Genomic DNA, 14,204 nt, shown 5'->3' on the forward strand with positions numbered 1-14,204 from the left:
GACATTCCAGTGCTCTGGAACACTGCAGCCTCCAGGGCTATATTCATTTCTAGTGGTCTGTTGCTCTAGTGGAGAATGATCCAGGATATTATTGAGTAGTATTTGTGGGCCTTAGCAAGCTTCCTTCTCATTGTCAGGAATTCAAGTTTGAAGTTGCTTTGTCCTATACATACACCATTCTTTTGTGGCTGATCAGCCATCGGGGGTACAGAGGTGGTTCAACAAACCTCAGCTCAGAAGGGGCCATTCTTGTTTGTCATAATGTGTAACACTGGCTATTGGTGCTTTCTGGTATAATGCTGTTCAGAATACCATAATCATCCATTGTCTATGTGTATGAGAGGGGAGAAAGAGGTTTAATGGGGGACCTCAGAATACTAATGCTTCATCTGTTCTTATAAATTCTAGTACTTAGAGTCGGTTAGGCCACTTATGAATGATGAGCAGTTTCAAAGAATGGAAGACCTTGGCAAAGATTTTGCAGTTAATTTGGGACCAAAACTACAGTGGTATTTGAAACTGAAATCTTGGTGGGCTACAAATTATGTAAGTAGATGAGTTATTTTGTGAAAGCTCATGATTTACTTTAATGCTCTATGTCCCTCTTTGTTTAAATGATCACTTTTCAAAAGCAAAATACATATACAATTTCACTGCAGCTGGTTTCTAGAAATTATAATTATTGTGTTATCTACAGCGGCTGTTAAGAGCCTAGATTTGATAGGGTCTCTTATAGAAGGAAGGAACTTGTAAGTAACTCCACAATACTTGGAAGGAATACAGGCAGCTCACACAAGCTCACAATATATTTTGGTGCTAGTGCTGGATAAGCTGAAGCCAGCGGCAACAGCTAACTTGGACCTTGGTAAATTACTGATTGAGGTGGCTGGATGGAGTCACTGAAGCAGTCCGTGCGAACTTAAATGGACTCCAGGGAATGCTAGAGGACAGGAAAGCCTGGAGGATTATTGTCCACAGGGTCGCGATGGGGTGGACACGACTTTGCAGCTAACAACAACAACAAATTACTGATTTGAGCTCTTAATTTCTTAAGTGCTGTTGTTCTCCTTTTTCCTGAATTAGGAAACAATTAATTTGTATGCTATAGGCAAATGCTGTGAATACCTGATTTCCCAACTCTTTCTTTCCAGCTCCGAACAAATCTGCCTTTTAGCATTGGTTTGCATCTCAAATGATGTTTACTAACTTGGGTTATGCTATGACAAGCTGCTTTAGCATTGCACAATGCTACTGGCGCTTCAGAGCCAGCTAGGTGTAATGGTTAAGAGCGGTGGTGTCTAAATTGGAGAACCAGGTTTGATTTCTCACTCCTCCTCCACATGCAGCCACCTGAGTGAACTTGGGGCCAGTCACAGTTCTTTCAGAACTCTGTCATCTTCACCTGCCTCACAGGATGTATGTTGTGAGGCAAGGAAGGGTAGGCAGTTGTAAGCTACTTTGAAGACACCTTTGGAAAGCGAAAAGCCCGGTACAAAAAAAAAAACAGTTGCTCTTGGACAATACTCTAGTTGCCTGACTCAGTCAATTTACCCAATAGTCAAAAGCTGGGAAGCTACTTGAACAAATGTAGCTATACCAATCAGATCATTTGTCCATTACCGTCAGTATTGTCTTCTCAGACTAATAGCAGATCTCAGGGTCCTGGGCAGAGTCCTGTCTCACATTGCCTAGTAAAAGATTCTTTAATTGAAGATGCTGGGGATTGAACCTGTGACCTTGTGCATGCCAAACAGATGCTGTATTACTTAGCCACAGCCCTTCTCTGTAATGATATCCCTGTGATATCACTACTTGATAGTGAAGGGCTAGTAAATTCAGGGATTTCTGATGTTGATAACACTTCTGCTTGCTCTCAAAAGCCTGCTAATATCTGTATTTATGTATTTAAACATTTATATGGCACCTTACTACTTAAATAGGGTCCCCAAGACAGCAAATATTAAAATATTTTAACACTAAAAACATTTAAAATAATGTATATAAAATGATTCCATAAAATCATGTAAACACGTTTAACACCAAAACCAGGGGGTAAGGCCGAGCAATAGAAGGAGACACATAGCACTTTTTGAGGAGGGAGTTCTAAGTTTTGGTGATATGACAGAGAAGACCATTGTCTGCCATTTAAAATTTCCCAAAGAGGCAAATTTGGGAGATGACAACACGATATTATGCCTGTCTTCCAATCTGTTTCCCACTTCTATGTTCCAATTAATAGTTTACGTTTATGGTGAAAAGGGCTGATGGCCTCTCATTTGACTTAATGAGGTTGATTAGCTTTAAGTATTTTTTACCTTCAGGAATGAATAGTGTAGCCCTGAGCAAAGTTACACCCCTTTAAGCCCACTGATTTAGAAGGGTGTAACTCTATTTAGGATTGCACTGCAGATGTCTAATGTATTTGAGATTGTGATAGCATAATTATCAGAGACCCTTATTTAATTAATGATATTTATAGAATTGTGAACTAAACCTTGTTTGGTCTTTTGTAGGTTAGTGATTGGTGGGAAGAGTACATATACCTTAGAGGACGTGGCCCAATTATGGTTAACAGTAACTACTTTGCAATGGTGAGTAAATGGTAATAATCACCATTTGGTGATAGAAAAAGATTGCAAGGAGTGGAACTCATCCAGAGACCAACTCGTGGAAAGGAGGAGTTTGTGGATATGCATTTCTTAGGACCAACCCAAATAGTATAACAACATGTTAATATTAGAGTATTTTTTTTTGAGGGGGGTTGTTTGTTTGTTTTTTGGTTCAGGTGTATTGGACCCAAACAATTTCAGGATTCCGAATACCAATACTGGCAAAGTATTTGGATCTGAAATTTTCCGGAAATCCTATTTTTGTGGGAGGAAGTTAAATAGACCTGAGATGGGGGGGGGGGGACCAGGAGTGTCAAAGAGCAGTGACTTCTACCTCTCAGCTGTTTCCCTGATCTTTTCTGCAATCCTTTAAACTAGCCTGCTTTAAACAGACTTCATCTCTCATGCTCTCAACTGGCCTGGTCTGGCATCTCATGGGCATACAGTTAGCCTTGATAAGGTCCAATGTTACACTATATGCCTCCTGTCCCATGAATTGGGACCTGTAGGGCAATATGTGTCATTTTTTTTCCATATGTGGTGAATTCACCCAGTATTGTTTAAACTTCATTTTTAAATGGCTTTTTTAAAAAATTAGTTTTTTTCCAGGATAATTTAGTAAATTTCATATTGGAGTACAGTCCTATAACAAGCTGCAACAGATATTAAGAATATATAAATATAAGTAGGAGATGGTAGCTGCAGGCTATGAAGTAAGTGAGCAGAATAACAAAAACATTGGTATTTTAGGAACTGTGTAAAATGAATAAAAGATACAAATACAATTTTGTAGCAATAGTGTCCTGTATATACGTAAGTCTTGATCATGCACACAATATGAATCCACTAATATAAATTCCTTTCTGTTGTCTTCATTCTCTAGGATTTTCTATATTTCACTCCCACCTCTGTGCAGGCAGCTAGAGCTGGCAATGCCATCCATGCAATCTTGCTGTATAGAAGAAAACTTGACAGGCAACAAATTCCACCAGTATGTATATTTTCCTCACACAGTTACATACAAAGTCTTGTATATAGAGTACCTGTTAACTGAGGTCCCAGGAGTAAGGCACCATTCCAGCCAATGTAAATGTCAAAGACTGTATCCAGTGGTCACATTATGCCGGCAAATAAGTGCTTCCACTTGCAGGGCAAGGGTGAATTTTTCAACCTTTCTTCACACACATTGTGCCCAGAGCTATTCCAGTCATGGACATTCTCTGAACTCCAGTGGAAATGTGTGAGTGGCACATAAAGCTGCAGCAGTAGAGGGGAGGTGAGAAAGTTGTATTCTACACAGGGAGCTTCACTCATTGTTGGTTGGATACAACTTAGCATGTGCAAGGCATTATTTTCTAATCTTACTTAAAATTGTTTTCTGTAGTGAAAAATGTGATATTAACCAACTGATGCACCCAAAATTGGCTTCAATGAAGCAACTTGGCTTCCTTCTCCTATTTTCTGTCTCTGACTCAAGGTGACTTCCTAGCCTATTTACCTGATACCATTAAAGTTCAAATACTGTCATTATCCTTTGATTATTTTGGAGGAACTCGGGTGTGCTCATGCACTGCTCTTGGTCCCTGCTGTTCACATGGCATCTGCTAAAACCCAACGTCTTATCCTTGTCTTATTCACACAGTATATATGGAACATCTTAGGAAGCATACATGAAGAAGTAGAATTGGCTCTTGGAACCTGGATCAGATTGGGCCCATTCTGGGAGAAAGTGGTTCCATGTTCTCATGATTTTATGCTAAAACAATGAAACAGAACTTTGGGATATTCCTTAGCAGGTGACTTTTCACTGAAACTTGATGCTCCCTTGTTATCAGGTTTCTCAAAAACATTGAACATCTTTTTGAGAAACTGAGGGGAAACTGCAAGTTGTCTCCATTCATTTTAGAATGGCTGTTGTGGTATTCTGAAATAAAGTAGGCAATGATTAACATATTTTTGTAAGAGAGAGGTGTTGTATTTTCCTCACTGTACAGTACTTGATACTGCTTAGTTTCTTGGGCAGGTATCTGGATTTCCTTTCATTTGGGGGTGAGCATGTTTGGTGTTCTTGCCAGTGTAACTATGGATTGAAGACTGGCATTTTCTCCCTACCTGACATTTTTCCACCTATGCCAGGCAAGGCAGCTTGCACCTTATCTCCCAGAGCCAAACAGCCAGAAGGATCTATTCAACAACTCCCTTAGATTAGACTTTTGCAACTAGCTTTTCACCAGGTCTGCCCTTGAGACTGCTGCAGAAGCTCCAACTGGACCAAAATGCAACGGCCCAAATCCTGACAGGGACTCCGTTGAGGACAAATATAATGTTAGTGCTCTCTCAGCTGCATTGGCTCCAGATGGGAGACTGAATCAAGTTCAAGGTTCTAGTGCTAATCTTCAAAGCCCTAAACAGACTGGGTGTAGAGTATCTACAGGACAGGTGTTTCCCCTTTATTCCCCCAAGAGCATTATGATCTGCAGAACAACATTTGCTGAATATCTCCGGCCCAAAAGAGGTCAGATTGGCCTCAACCAGGGTCAAGACCCTTTTTGGCCATGGCTCCAACAGGGTAGAATGTGGTCCTGAGAGAGATCAGGGCCATGCAGGACCTTAATCAGTTCTGCAGGGCCTGTAAAGGTAAAGGTATCCCCTGTGCAAGCACCGAGTCATGTCTGACCCTTGGGGTGACGCCCTCTAGCGTTTTCATGGCAGACTCAATACGGGGTGGTTTGCCAGTGCCTTCCCCAGTCATTACCGTTTTACCCCCCAGCAAGCTGGGTACTCATTTTACCGACCTCGGAAGGATGGAAGGCTGAGTCGACCTTGAGCCGGCTGCTGGGATTGAACTCCCAGCCTCATGGGCAAAGCTTTCAGACAGCTGCCTTACCACTCTGCGCCCCAAGAGGCTCATGCAGGGCCTGTAAGATGGAGCTATTCCATCACGCTTATGGTTGGGGCCTAAAATAGTAACCACCAATAAATGCTGGCCTCACTGCTGGGGAGATGGAAAGGTCAACTCCTGATGACAAAACCCCCTGTATGGAAATGTTTGTTTGGGACATATAGATTAATAATGCTTTTAACCTCTTTTGCATATGATGTTTTTATACCCTGAGAAGTACTGGATGGGTGGGCTAAAAATAAAATTTTATAATAAAACTGCAGAGTCCCAACTAAAGAGACCACAACAAAAAGGATATGTCCTCAGTAAGCAGTATAGTTCTCCATGTTACAAGGATAAATGTATGACTCTGTTTTCTTTATTTGTCTTTGAACAAAATTTGTACTAAGTACTTTTCATGTGATATTAATCCACAGTCAGCTTTTCAGTATAAACTATTTGTTCAAAATTCTGATAACTACTGGATAACTTCCTCCCACCCAATTTTGTTGTTGGCTGTTCAACTCTGGCATATGTAATGAAAGGGAGCCCAGTTAAAGTGTTTTATTGGCGATGATCTGAATTTAATTTGTTTTCCTATGTGGTTCCCTCTTCTCCAGAACTATCCCATACTTCAGAAGTAACAATGAGGCAGTACTACTTCATGTCAGAAATAAACCAGTACAGCACAATAGTTATTTCTGCCAAACATTACCTTTTACAGAAGGATTTCAGTTAGCCAAGTATGACTTTCTTGCCTTCCCTTCCTTCTGCAGCCCAAATGCCTTCTAAAATGGACCCCCAGGAACAGAATGACTGGGGCAGTCAGAAGTCTGCACTGTGTGTGTAGGTTATGGGGTATAGCCATGTTGGGACAAAATCAATTGCAGCTTAGAAAAATCCATGTTGAATTTTTAATCTGTTTGCAGAATGTGTCAGAGATTTAGGCCCGAGTCGGTGTAGGTATTTCTTTGCCTTTGCATGTTACAGTGCATAAAGATGCATACATACAGCATTTCTTTTGATGCTGTGAAATCTTATAAATGATAGGCTCCATTTTTATAGTCTGTGCTGATTGTTAAAAGTTCTGTTGAAGTTATCAATGTCCTGTTCAACAGTGCTCTTGCCAAATAGTCTGACTGCTTTTTAACATTTCTGAGTTAGGTATGGATATCTGTTGAATAGGAAAGCCACAAACCACTATGTGTGTGGTATGTACATGCATTTGGAACTATATCTCAAATGGGACCTTTTATGATATTTATCTTGCATTTCACCAAACATACAATTAAAAACTAGTAGGAAAGATTTAGGAACTTTAGGCAATTGATTGTATTTCTGTGCTTTTTTATGTGTTGATTAATTAATTGTATGTATACAGTACTGGTCCTTGCCTCTTTCTCACATTTCAGTACTTGATTTCTATGGCACTTTAGTGGCCCTTTGTAGGACAAGAACTCTCTTGTTCCACAATATTATCTCTTAAAGAACATTAGAAATGACCTCTGAGTATGAAAATGATTGTATGTGAAGTATCAAAACCAAAATGGCAGTCCTTAATATGTATATTGATGAAAGGGAAAGAGAGAGACTGGGAACAAATTGGCAGTTTAATCACAGTCAAAGGAACTGTTGTAGATTCTACAACTGATAGATCTAAGAGTGGTCCACAGGGAAATGGTTTTGGCAGCTGGTATTATGAAAGCTGCTTCACACACGACAATCTCTTAGAGATTGTACATGCATTTTTATGAACATGCAACAGAATACATATATACATTTGTTGCAGGTAATAAAATACTTATGAGGGTCAAGCCATTGCCCTTTTGCAGAAGTGATTTCTGCTTAGGAAAACTTAAATTTGTATGAAATGGCCCTAAGCATCTCCAGATCTTCTATCTGTCTAACAAGCATGTGTGGTTTTTTTCTCTCTACGTGCTAACTGTATTTGTAAAAAAAAAATTGAAACACGACAAAGATTCTTCTGATGGGATCCACTGTTCCACTCTGCTCAGCTCAATGGGAGAGGATGTTTAATACCTCCCGTATTCCAGGAGAAGAAACAGGTAAGAAGGACCAGTTGAAGCCCAAGAATACCAGGGAATTCCAAAAAGGGTGACGTCCTCACCAAAGTTTCTTCTTGAATACATAAGGCTGTTAAACAAATATTCAATTTTGCTGTATATAACGATAAAAATTGAGTTAATTGTATTTTTGATGTAAGTGGTAGCCACTGAGGAAAAACTCACTGTGTTAAAATTTGTTGCTTAATAACCAAACATTTCAACTTGCAGTTTGAAATATTTTGTTTGTTTGTTTCCTTGTTTTTTCTCCTTTAAAAAAGCTGTTCCTGGGAAAGGGTTTTCTACCATTTTGGGACTTTTCTTTGGTGATAATTTCTCTTTATGTTTCCATTTCTTCAGGTCCTTTTGGTTTCCATTGCCTTAACCTTCATGGACGTTCATGTGCTCCATATAGCTTCACTGTTTTAAAATTTGAGTGTGGGGTTGACTTTCCTTCTTTCCTTTCAGCTTATGATTTACAATACTATCCCAATGTGCTCTTCTCAGTATGAACGTATGTTCAACACTAGTCGTATACCGGGCACAGAGACAGGTACAGTGTTAGTCCTGTCAATGTATTTGGCCCCTGTTTATTTTAAGTTTCTGTGTATGTCACAAAAGATTGACTTCAAACTGTAGCATATGCCTATTGGTGAGGCTGTATGATTTTTTTTTAATTGAGAATTTATTGTAATTATAGCATTGTATGCTATAGGATCCATTTCCTAAAAGTTATGAACCATTTCAGTGCTAGGGTAATTCACTAGTAAGTGGACTGATGCAAGATAGAGCTAATTGTCAAAACTGACTGCAGGTATCTGGGCTCATCAACTTCAGCATTTCTAATCTACTTTAGGATGCTAAGGAGGCATAGAACAAATAATACAAATGAAAAAAAGTTGATGTAGCTATATTAAAAATCATTTCTGAAAACTAGTAAAACACATTTTTTTAAAGACACAATACAAGAAACATCTCTAGGAAATACATCAGCTTAAGAGCTGATGCTCTTGCAAATCCCATATCTTTTAGAAGGGAAATTGTGCAAAATCACCAATACAGATATAAGGTGTGTATAGAAGGATGCTGGTGGATACTTTTTATATGCTATTTCTTTTTTCTTTTAATTATGTGATATGATAGGAGATGAAGCTTGTTGTGTGAAGCCAGCCTGAGTTTTTGACATTTCTGTAATAAACTAACTTTCTGTTGTTACAATTATATTTATGCTGTTCCATAACAATATAGTTCCATGGCAGTATGAATTTACTGCTAGCTATCAATGTTAGAAGGCTGTGATCATGTTCTGCTCTTATGCCAGAGCAATATTTTTAAAGCCTTGCATGCAATCAGATATTGTAGAATGATATACAGAAAGTTGCATGAGTCTCTTCTCTCTTCCAATACATGATAGAGTTAGGATGTATTTCCTGCAAAGACTATTTTATGCCTTCAAACGTATATGCCTCTATATTAGATTATATCACACTGGTCAGAGTTGGGAGGAAGTAAGACCCTGGAATCAAATGGGCAGGGTGCATAAGCTTGAAGGTATACTTACTAGGTGTGTGCATTCACTCTATCCAGTCTGAAAAAAGTAGCCCAAAAACCTTATTAGTATTTTCCAGCTGTTCTTTCAGCTGGATATAGATTAGGGCTGAGTTTTCAGCTTTCTGAAATTGGATTTTTCAGGATGGCTGGATAGTTGAATTTAAAAAAGATTGCAGTCCCTTTAAATTCTTTCTGGGTGAATTCGTGGTTTGCAAGTGTTTAAAGGGTCTGCATTCCCTTTAAATGCCTTCCTCCTGTTAAAAGCAATGAAGGATGCAGTAATGTTATTTGGGGGTTGCATAGAATTGGGCCCCCTGGTCCAATATTTTTGAAACTTGGGGGTGAGGAGTTCAGTAGGGGCAGCAGCAGCTATGCTGGAAATTTGGCACCTCTTTAAAAAAATGCCCTCCAGATATTCCTGGATTATACCCTATGGATAGCATTTACTGTAATGATCCCCATAGGATATAATGGAGCTAAAAAAAGTGGGATACCTGAATATTTACCAAATCTGAATACCAAAGTAGTATTGAGGTTTGAGAATATCAGAAAACACTGATATTTTTCAGGTTCAGAATACCCAATCCCCCCAAATACCATGATTTTTTGCACATCCCTAATATTTACTCTAGCTTCCTGATGTTATTACAAAATTCATGGAAACAACTGGTTGGATCTTTCTTTTGATGAAGGTAACTTTGTGCTGCAAAATAGAGCATTAGTAAAGAAAAAAAAGACTTGAATCCCATTATATAGGAACAGACTCAAATGGTTCATATACTTCTGAAGTGGGCCTTGCAAAATGCCATCTAATAATTCATACTGTTCAATAATTCATTCCATTCATTTGGAATGTCTTTAGTTTTTTGCCTATTGCTTCACCAAATTTTTATTAAGTGACTTTACTTTATGAATAATCTCTCAATTATATATAATCACTACTAATTCTCTCAGTAATACTTCTTTCATATTTCATTTTTGTGAGCTTTGTGTGGCATATTAATCTTTGCTAAAGAAAAATGGATAAATTTTGTCATTTGAGTTATTTGTTGACTTTGAAACATCTTTTTTCTCTGTTAACTAACAGGTGATGTTTTTCACCTTAGTGAAAAGTTTAATATCTATGCCACATGTCTCCACAACATAAATGTGGATATATTTACATTTATTGGCAATAAAAACAGATATTAAACTGTATAGCTTGAAGTACTCATTATGCCCCTTGCCAAACTTCAGGGAAAGAGAGTAACTTACTCTCTGGGGTACATTTTGATGTATGGTCCCTTTCAAACAAATTATTCTTTATATAAAAGAATGCTGTACTATTCTTTTATAGTAAAGAACTGTATTAGCTCAGCCAATGAATGAGTTAATACAGGTCTTTACTACAAATCTTTCCACTAAGGGGAGCAGTGAGTAAAATACTGACTTGTTTTTAAAGAGTATTTTATATGCATACCCCTGAGCTGTTTTTGTATGAAAATTCCTTCAGGTGGGGGGCCTGTGTGGTTTAGCTTTTAAGTAAGGACCCACACAGTTTTATTAATTTACTAGTAATCAAGCCCGCTGCAGCTAAATGCAGCGGGCGCTAGACCACGGAGCCTCCGCAGCCGTGCGGAGCGCAGCTGCCGGGGCTCCGTGTGTCAGGGGGCTGACGCTGCGAGAGGCGCGAAGCGCCTCTCGCAGCATCAGCCCGCCAGGCAGGGAGCCCCCGGCAGCCACTCTCTGCACGGCTGCCGGGAGTTCCCTTTGCGGGCGGGCTGAAGTGGCAAGAGGCGCTTTGCGCCTCCCGACGCATCAGGCCGCCCTCAACGAAGCAACTGCGAGCCGCACAGAGCGCGGCTCGCAGTTGCTTCCTTCAGCAGCCTAGGAATCGGCCGGGCCAATCGGCAGGCGCTTTGCGCCTGCCAATTGGCCCGGCCGATGGTCTGTCAGGAGGAAGGGGCCAATTAGGCCCCTTCCTCATCACGGACAAAGCCCTCCGCCTGAGGGCTTAACGAATTATTTAGTCCGCGGTGCCCGCGGCGCCGCGGGCGTGTTAAGGATTTATTCATTTATGCAATGCCTTTCTTCATAGTTCACAGCAGCTTCTCAGTGGAACTTGGATGAATTACAGTACACTATCACAATCAAATTCCAAAACATGTATAATTGGATAGCATCAGGCTGGAGTCCCTGCCTTTGAGCCTGCAGGCACCTTTGGAATTCTGACATTATAGTGGGTGCAGCCACAAAATGGCTAGCATGGCATGTGGGGCCAGCTACAAAATGACTGTTGCAGCTTATTTTCACTTGAATTTCACTTAAGTATAAAGATGCTCGTGATGTGGTAGTAGCTTCTGTCAAAGGAACATATTTAAAATTCTGTCCAACTAGTAGGAAGCCTTGCCATGGGAAAAAGTCCACCCACTTTCTAAAAACACTTAGTGGACACCAGAAAAAGTACACTAAGGCACCCACTGCTATAAGTCACACAACTTAAGAGGTGGTCATCCTTGTTGAGCATAGATTACAAAAAAGCTACAACTTTATACAACACAGGGTTTGAATATTAAGTACCTTTTCCATGTAGTCTTTAATCAGAATTGGGCAAATGAGTTTTGCATAATAAATTATTTTACAATTAAGAGTTGTACTACTTTGGTCAAAAATTTATACTATCAAAATCTTGCTCATATCTAAACTGTGGGTTGTAATTTTAGATACTATCCAGCACATAAAGGACAGCAAACACCTTGTTGTGTATCATAAAGGATGTTACTACAAAGTGTGGCTGTACTATGATGGCAGACTATTGGCTCCCAGGGAGATTGAACACCAGATGCAATGGATTTTAAATGACAAATCGGAGCCCCAGCCTGGTGAAGAAAAGTTAGCGGCTCTTACTGCAGGAGATAGGTATGATCATTTTTAATTGCTATTGATTTGAAGAAGAAGAGTTGGTTTTTATATGTCATTTTTTTCAGCCAAAGTGGCTTACTATCACCTTCCCTTTCCTCTCCCCACAGATGAGTCTGAAAGACCTCTGATATTACTGCTCAGTCAGAACAGCTCTTTCAGGGCTGTGATGAATGGGGGCACAGGGAATCAAACTTGGCTCAACAGATTAGAAGCCGCTGCTCTTAATCACTATACCAAGCTGGTGTATAATTGACAACATTTAGGCCATTTCTAACTGATAAAATTAGTTTGTTTCTGTATTTTCTGAACAAACTGTGGTTTACTACTCTTAAGTATCTGCGAATTATGACTCCTCAAAACAAGCCAGGAGAAAGTAGGAGGCCCACTTTGGGAGATTATCAGCAGTTGCCTAACATAAGGGATCTTCCCAAGTGGAGGCAGTGGTATGTCCCTATTGAAGAAACCATCACTGGACCCACGAGACCTCACCAGCTACCACCCTGTCTCACACCTGGCATTCCTGGGGTAGGTAGTGGAATGAGTGGCTGTAGACCAATTACTAGTATACCTGGATGAAGCTTCAGTCCTTGACCCCTTCTAGTCTCGTTTCTGACCTGGCAATTGTTCACGTGTTACCAGTCTGACTTCATTTGACCTGCAGTAACAAAAAAGGCAAAGTTTTACACCTAGCAAGACCGTTGATTAGAAGAAACTGGAAAAAACTATCTTCAAACACCCATTCCAGGGGTGAGTTGAAGTCAACTGCAGGTGTGTTCTAAGGACACTGACATAGCAGTAATTGGAAGAACTAGTTTTAAAGGCACATAATAGATTAGGCCAACAGAAGCAGACCAAAGCAAAGCCTGAACCGTACTTTTAACAGAAGGCAAAAATGAACATGCTGGTTTTCCACTACAGGAGGAGGAAGGAGAGACAAGAATCACAGATCACATTTAACATCAGGGGGACCCTGACTGATCTTCCTTCACTGCCCCAGCCTCAACCATAGCCCTGGCAGAAGAGCTCCATTTTACAAACCCTGCGGAATGCTGGAGGATCCCGCAGGGCCCGAAGCCCACCCAGGAGCTCATTCCACCAGGTCGGGGCCAGGATCAAGAAGGCTCTGGCCCTGGTTGAGGCTAAGCATACTTCTTTGAAATTCTCACCTGCAGAGTGGGTGACTCTGGAAGACTCAACATGGATAATGACCAGCGGATAGTAGGCTCTCTGGGAGAGATCATCAGCCTCTCCCTGTCTATAGGGGAATTCCTGGAAGTGCTAAAGGAGGTAGTGATTTGCCCTTTGCTGATAAAACAATCGCTGGACCTGCAGGACCTGGCCAGCTACAGTGTTTTCATTGGAATGTACTTTGACAGTCGATGCCCTGCTGGGACGTCACAGTGAGAGGCAGTATATAAATAGAATCTTTAACCGCTCCTGTGGAGCGGATAAAATAAAGCCCTAAGGGCTATTGGGGAGGAGTTAGGGCGGGCTCTGTCCGTGATAAAAACTCGGAGGGGCGAATCAGGAGCCGCAAAGCGGCTCCTGATTGGCCCCTCCAAGTGCCACTCAAGGGCCAAGCAGCCACTGGGGAGGCGTGCAAAACGTGCTTCCCCAGTGGCCGCTTGCCACGGCCTCGCCCGCCAGGGGACTGCCTTCGCCCAGTGAGTCCTCCTGCCTTCCCATCGCCCCGGGGAATGGAGCCGGGACGCGTTGTCCCTGCTCCTGGCCCACCCCCCAACCACACTACGCGTCCGCACAACACCAACTACCCCCCCTCAATCCCCAGGCCGCTTCCCGCCCCGCCGCCGCTCCCTTCCCTTAAAACACCCCCTTAAAACACACACACTCACACACCCGCCTGCCGGCTGCTAACCCCCCCACCCTCCCCTTGCCCCGCCGTCGCTTCCCACACTTTGAGCACACACTCACCCGCACGCACACCGTCCGATCATCCTCCAACCCTCCCCAGACCCCTTCCCGCCCCGCCGTTGCTTCTCACGCTTCCAGCACCCCCCCAACCATACAGTCACCTGCTCGGCCGCTGACCGATCACCCCTCCACCCTCCCCAGACCCCTTCCCGCCCCACCACCGCTTCCAGTACCCCCCAACCACACAGTCGCCTGCCCGGCCGTCGACCAATTAATCCCCCCTCCCCAGACTCCTTCCCACCCCGCCGCCACTTCCCGCGCTTCCAG

General features: G+C 41.7%; 1 protein-coding gene across 4 annotated transcripts in view; it reads left to right on the plus strand.

Moving 5' to 3' along the window:
* The window catches only part of CPT1A (carnitine palmitoyltransferase 1A), a 59,898-nt gene that overhangs the window by 27,266 nt on the left and 18,428 nt on the right, over positions 1-14,204 (plus strand). Inside the window, exons 6-11 of one of the 4 annotated variants that reach the window (XM_077321288.1) lie at positions 409-546; positions 2,514-2,591; positions 3,493-3,600; positions 7,469-7,556; positions 8,022-8,106; positions 11,807-12,002. In XM_077321288.1, the coding sequence (XP_077177403.1) occupies positions 409-546; positions 2,514-2,591; positions 3,493-3,600; positions 7,469-7,556; positions 8,022-8,065 (456 nt within the window). In that variant the 3' untranslated portion in view covers positions 8,066-8,106; positions 11,807-12,002. Of the gene's footprint in view, positions 1-408; positions 547-2,513; positions 2,592-3,492; positions 3,601-7,468; positions 8,107-11,806; positions 12,003-14,204 lie in introns of those variants that run through there. The other 3 variants (XR_013228246.1, XM_077321286.1, XM_077321287.1) reach the window with 3 other exon arrangements.

Source organism: Paroedura picta, chromosome 2, assembly GCF_049243985.1.
Source record: "Paroedura picta isolate Pp20150507F chromosome 2, Ppicta_v3.0, whole genome shotgun sequence".
NCBI classification, from domain to species: Eukaryota; Metazoa; Chordata; class Lepidosauria; order Squamata; family Gekkonidae; genus Paroedura; species Paroedura picta.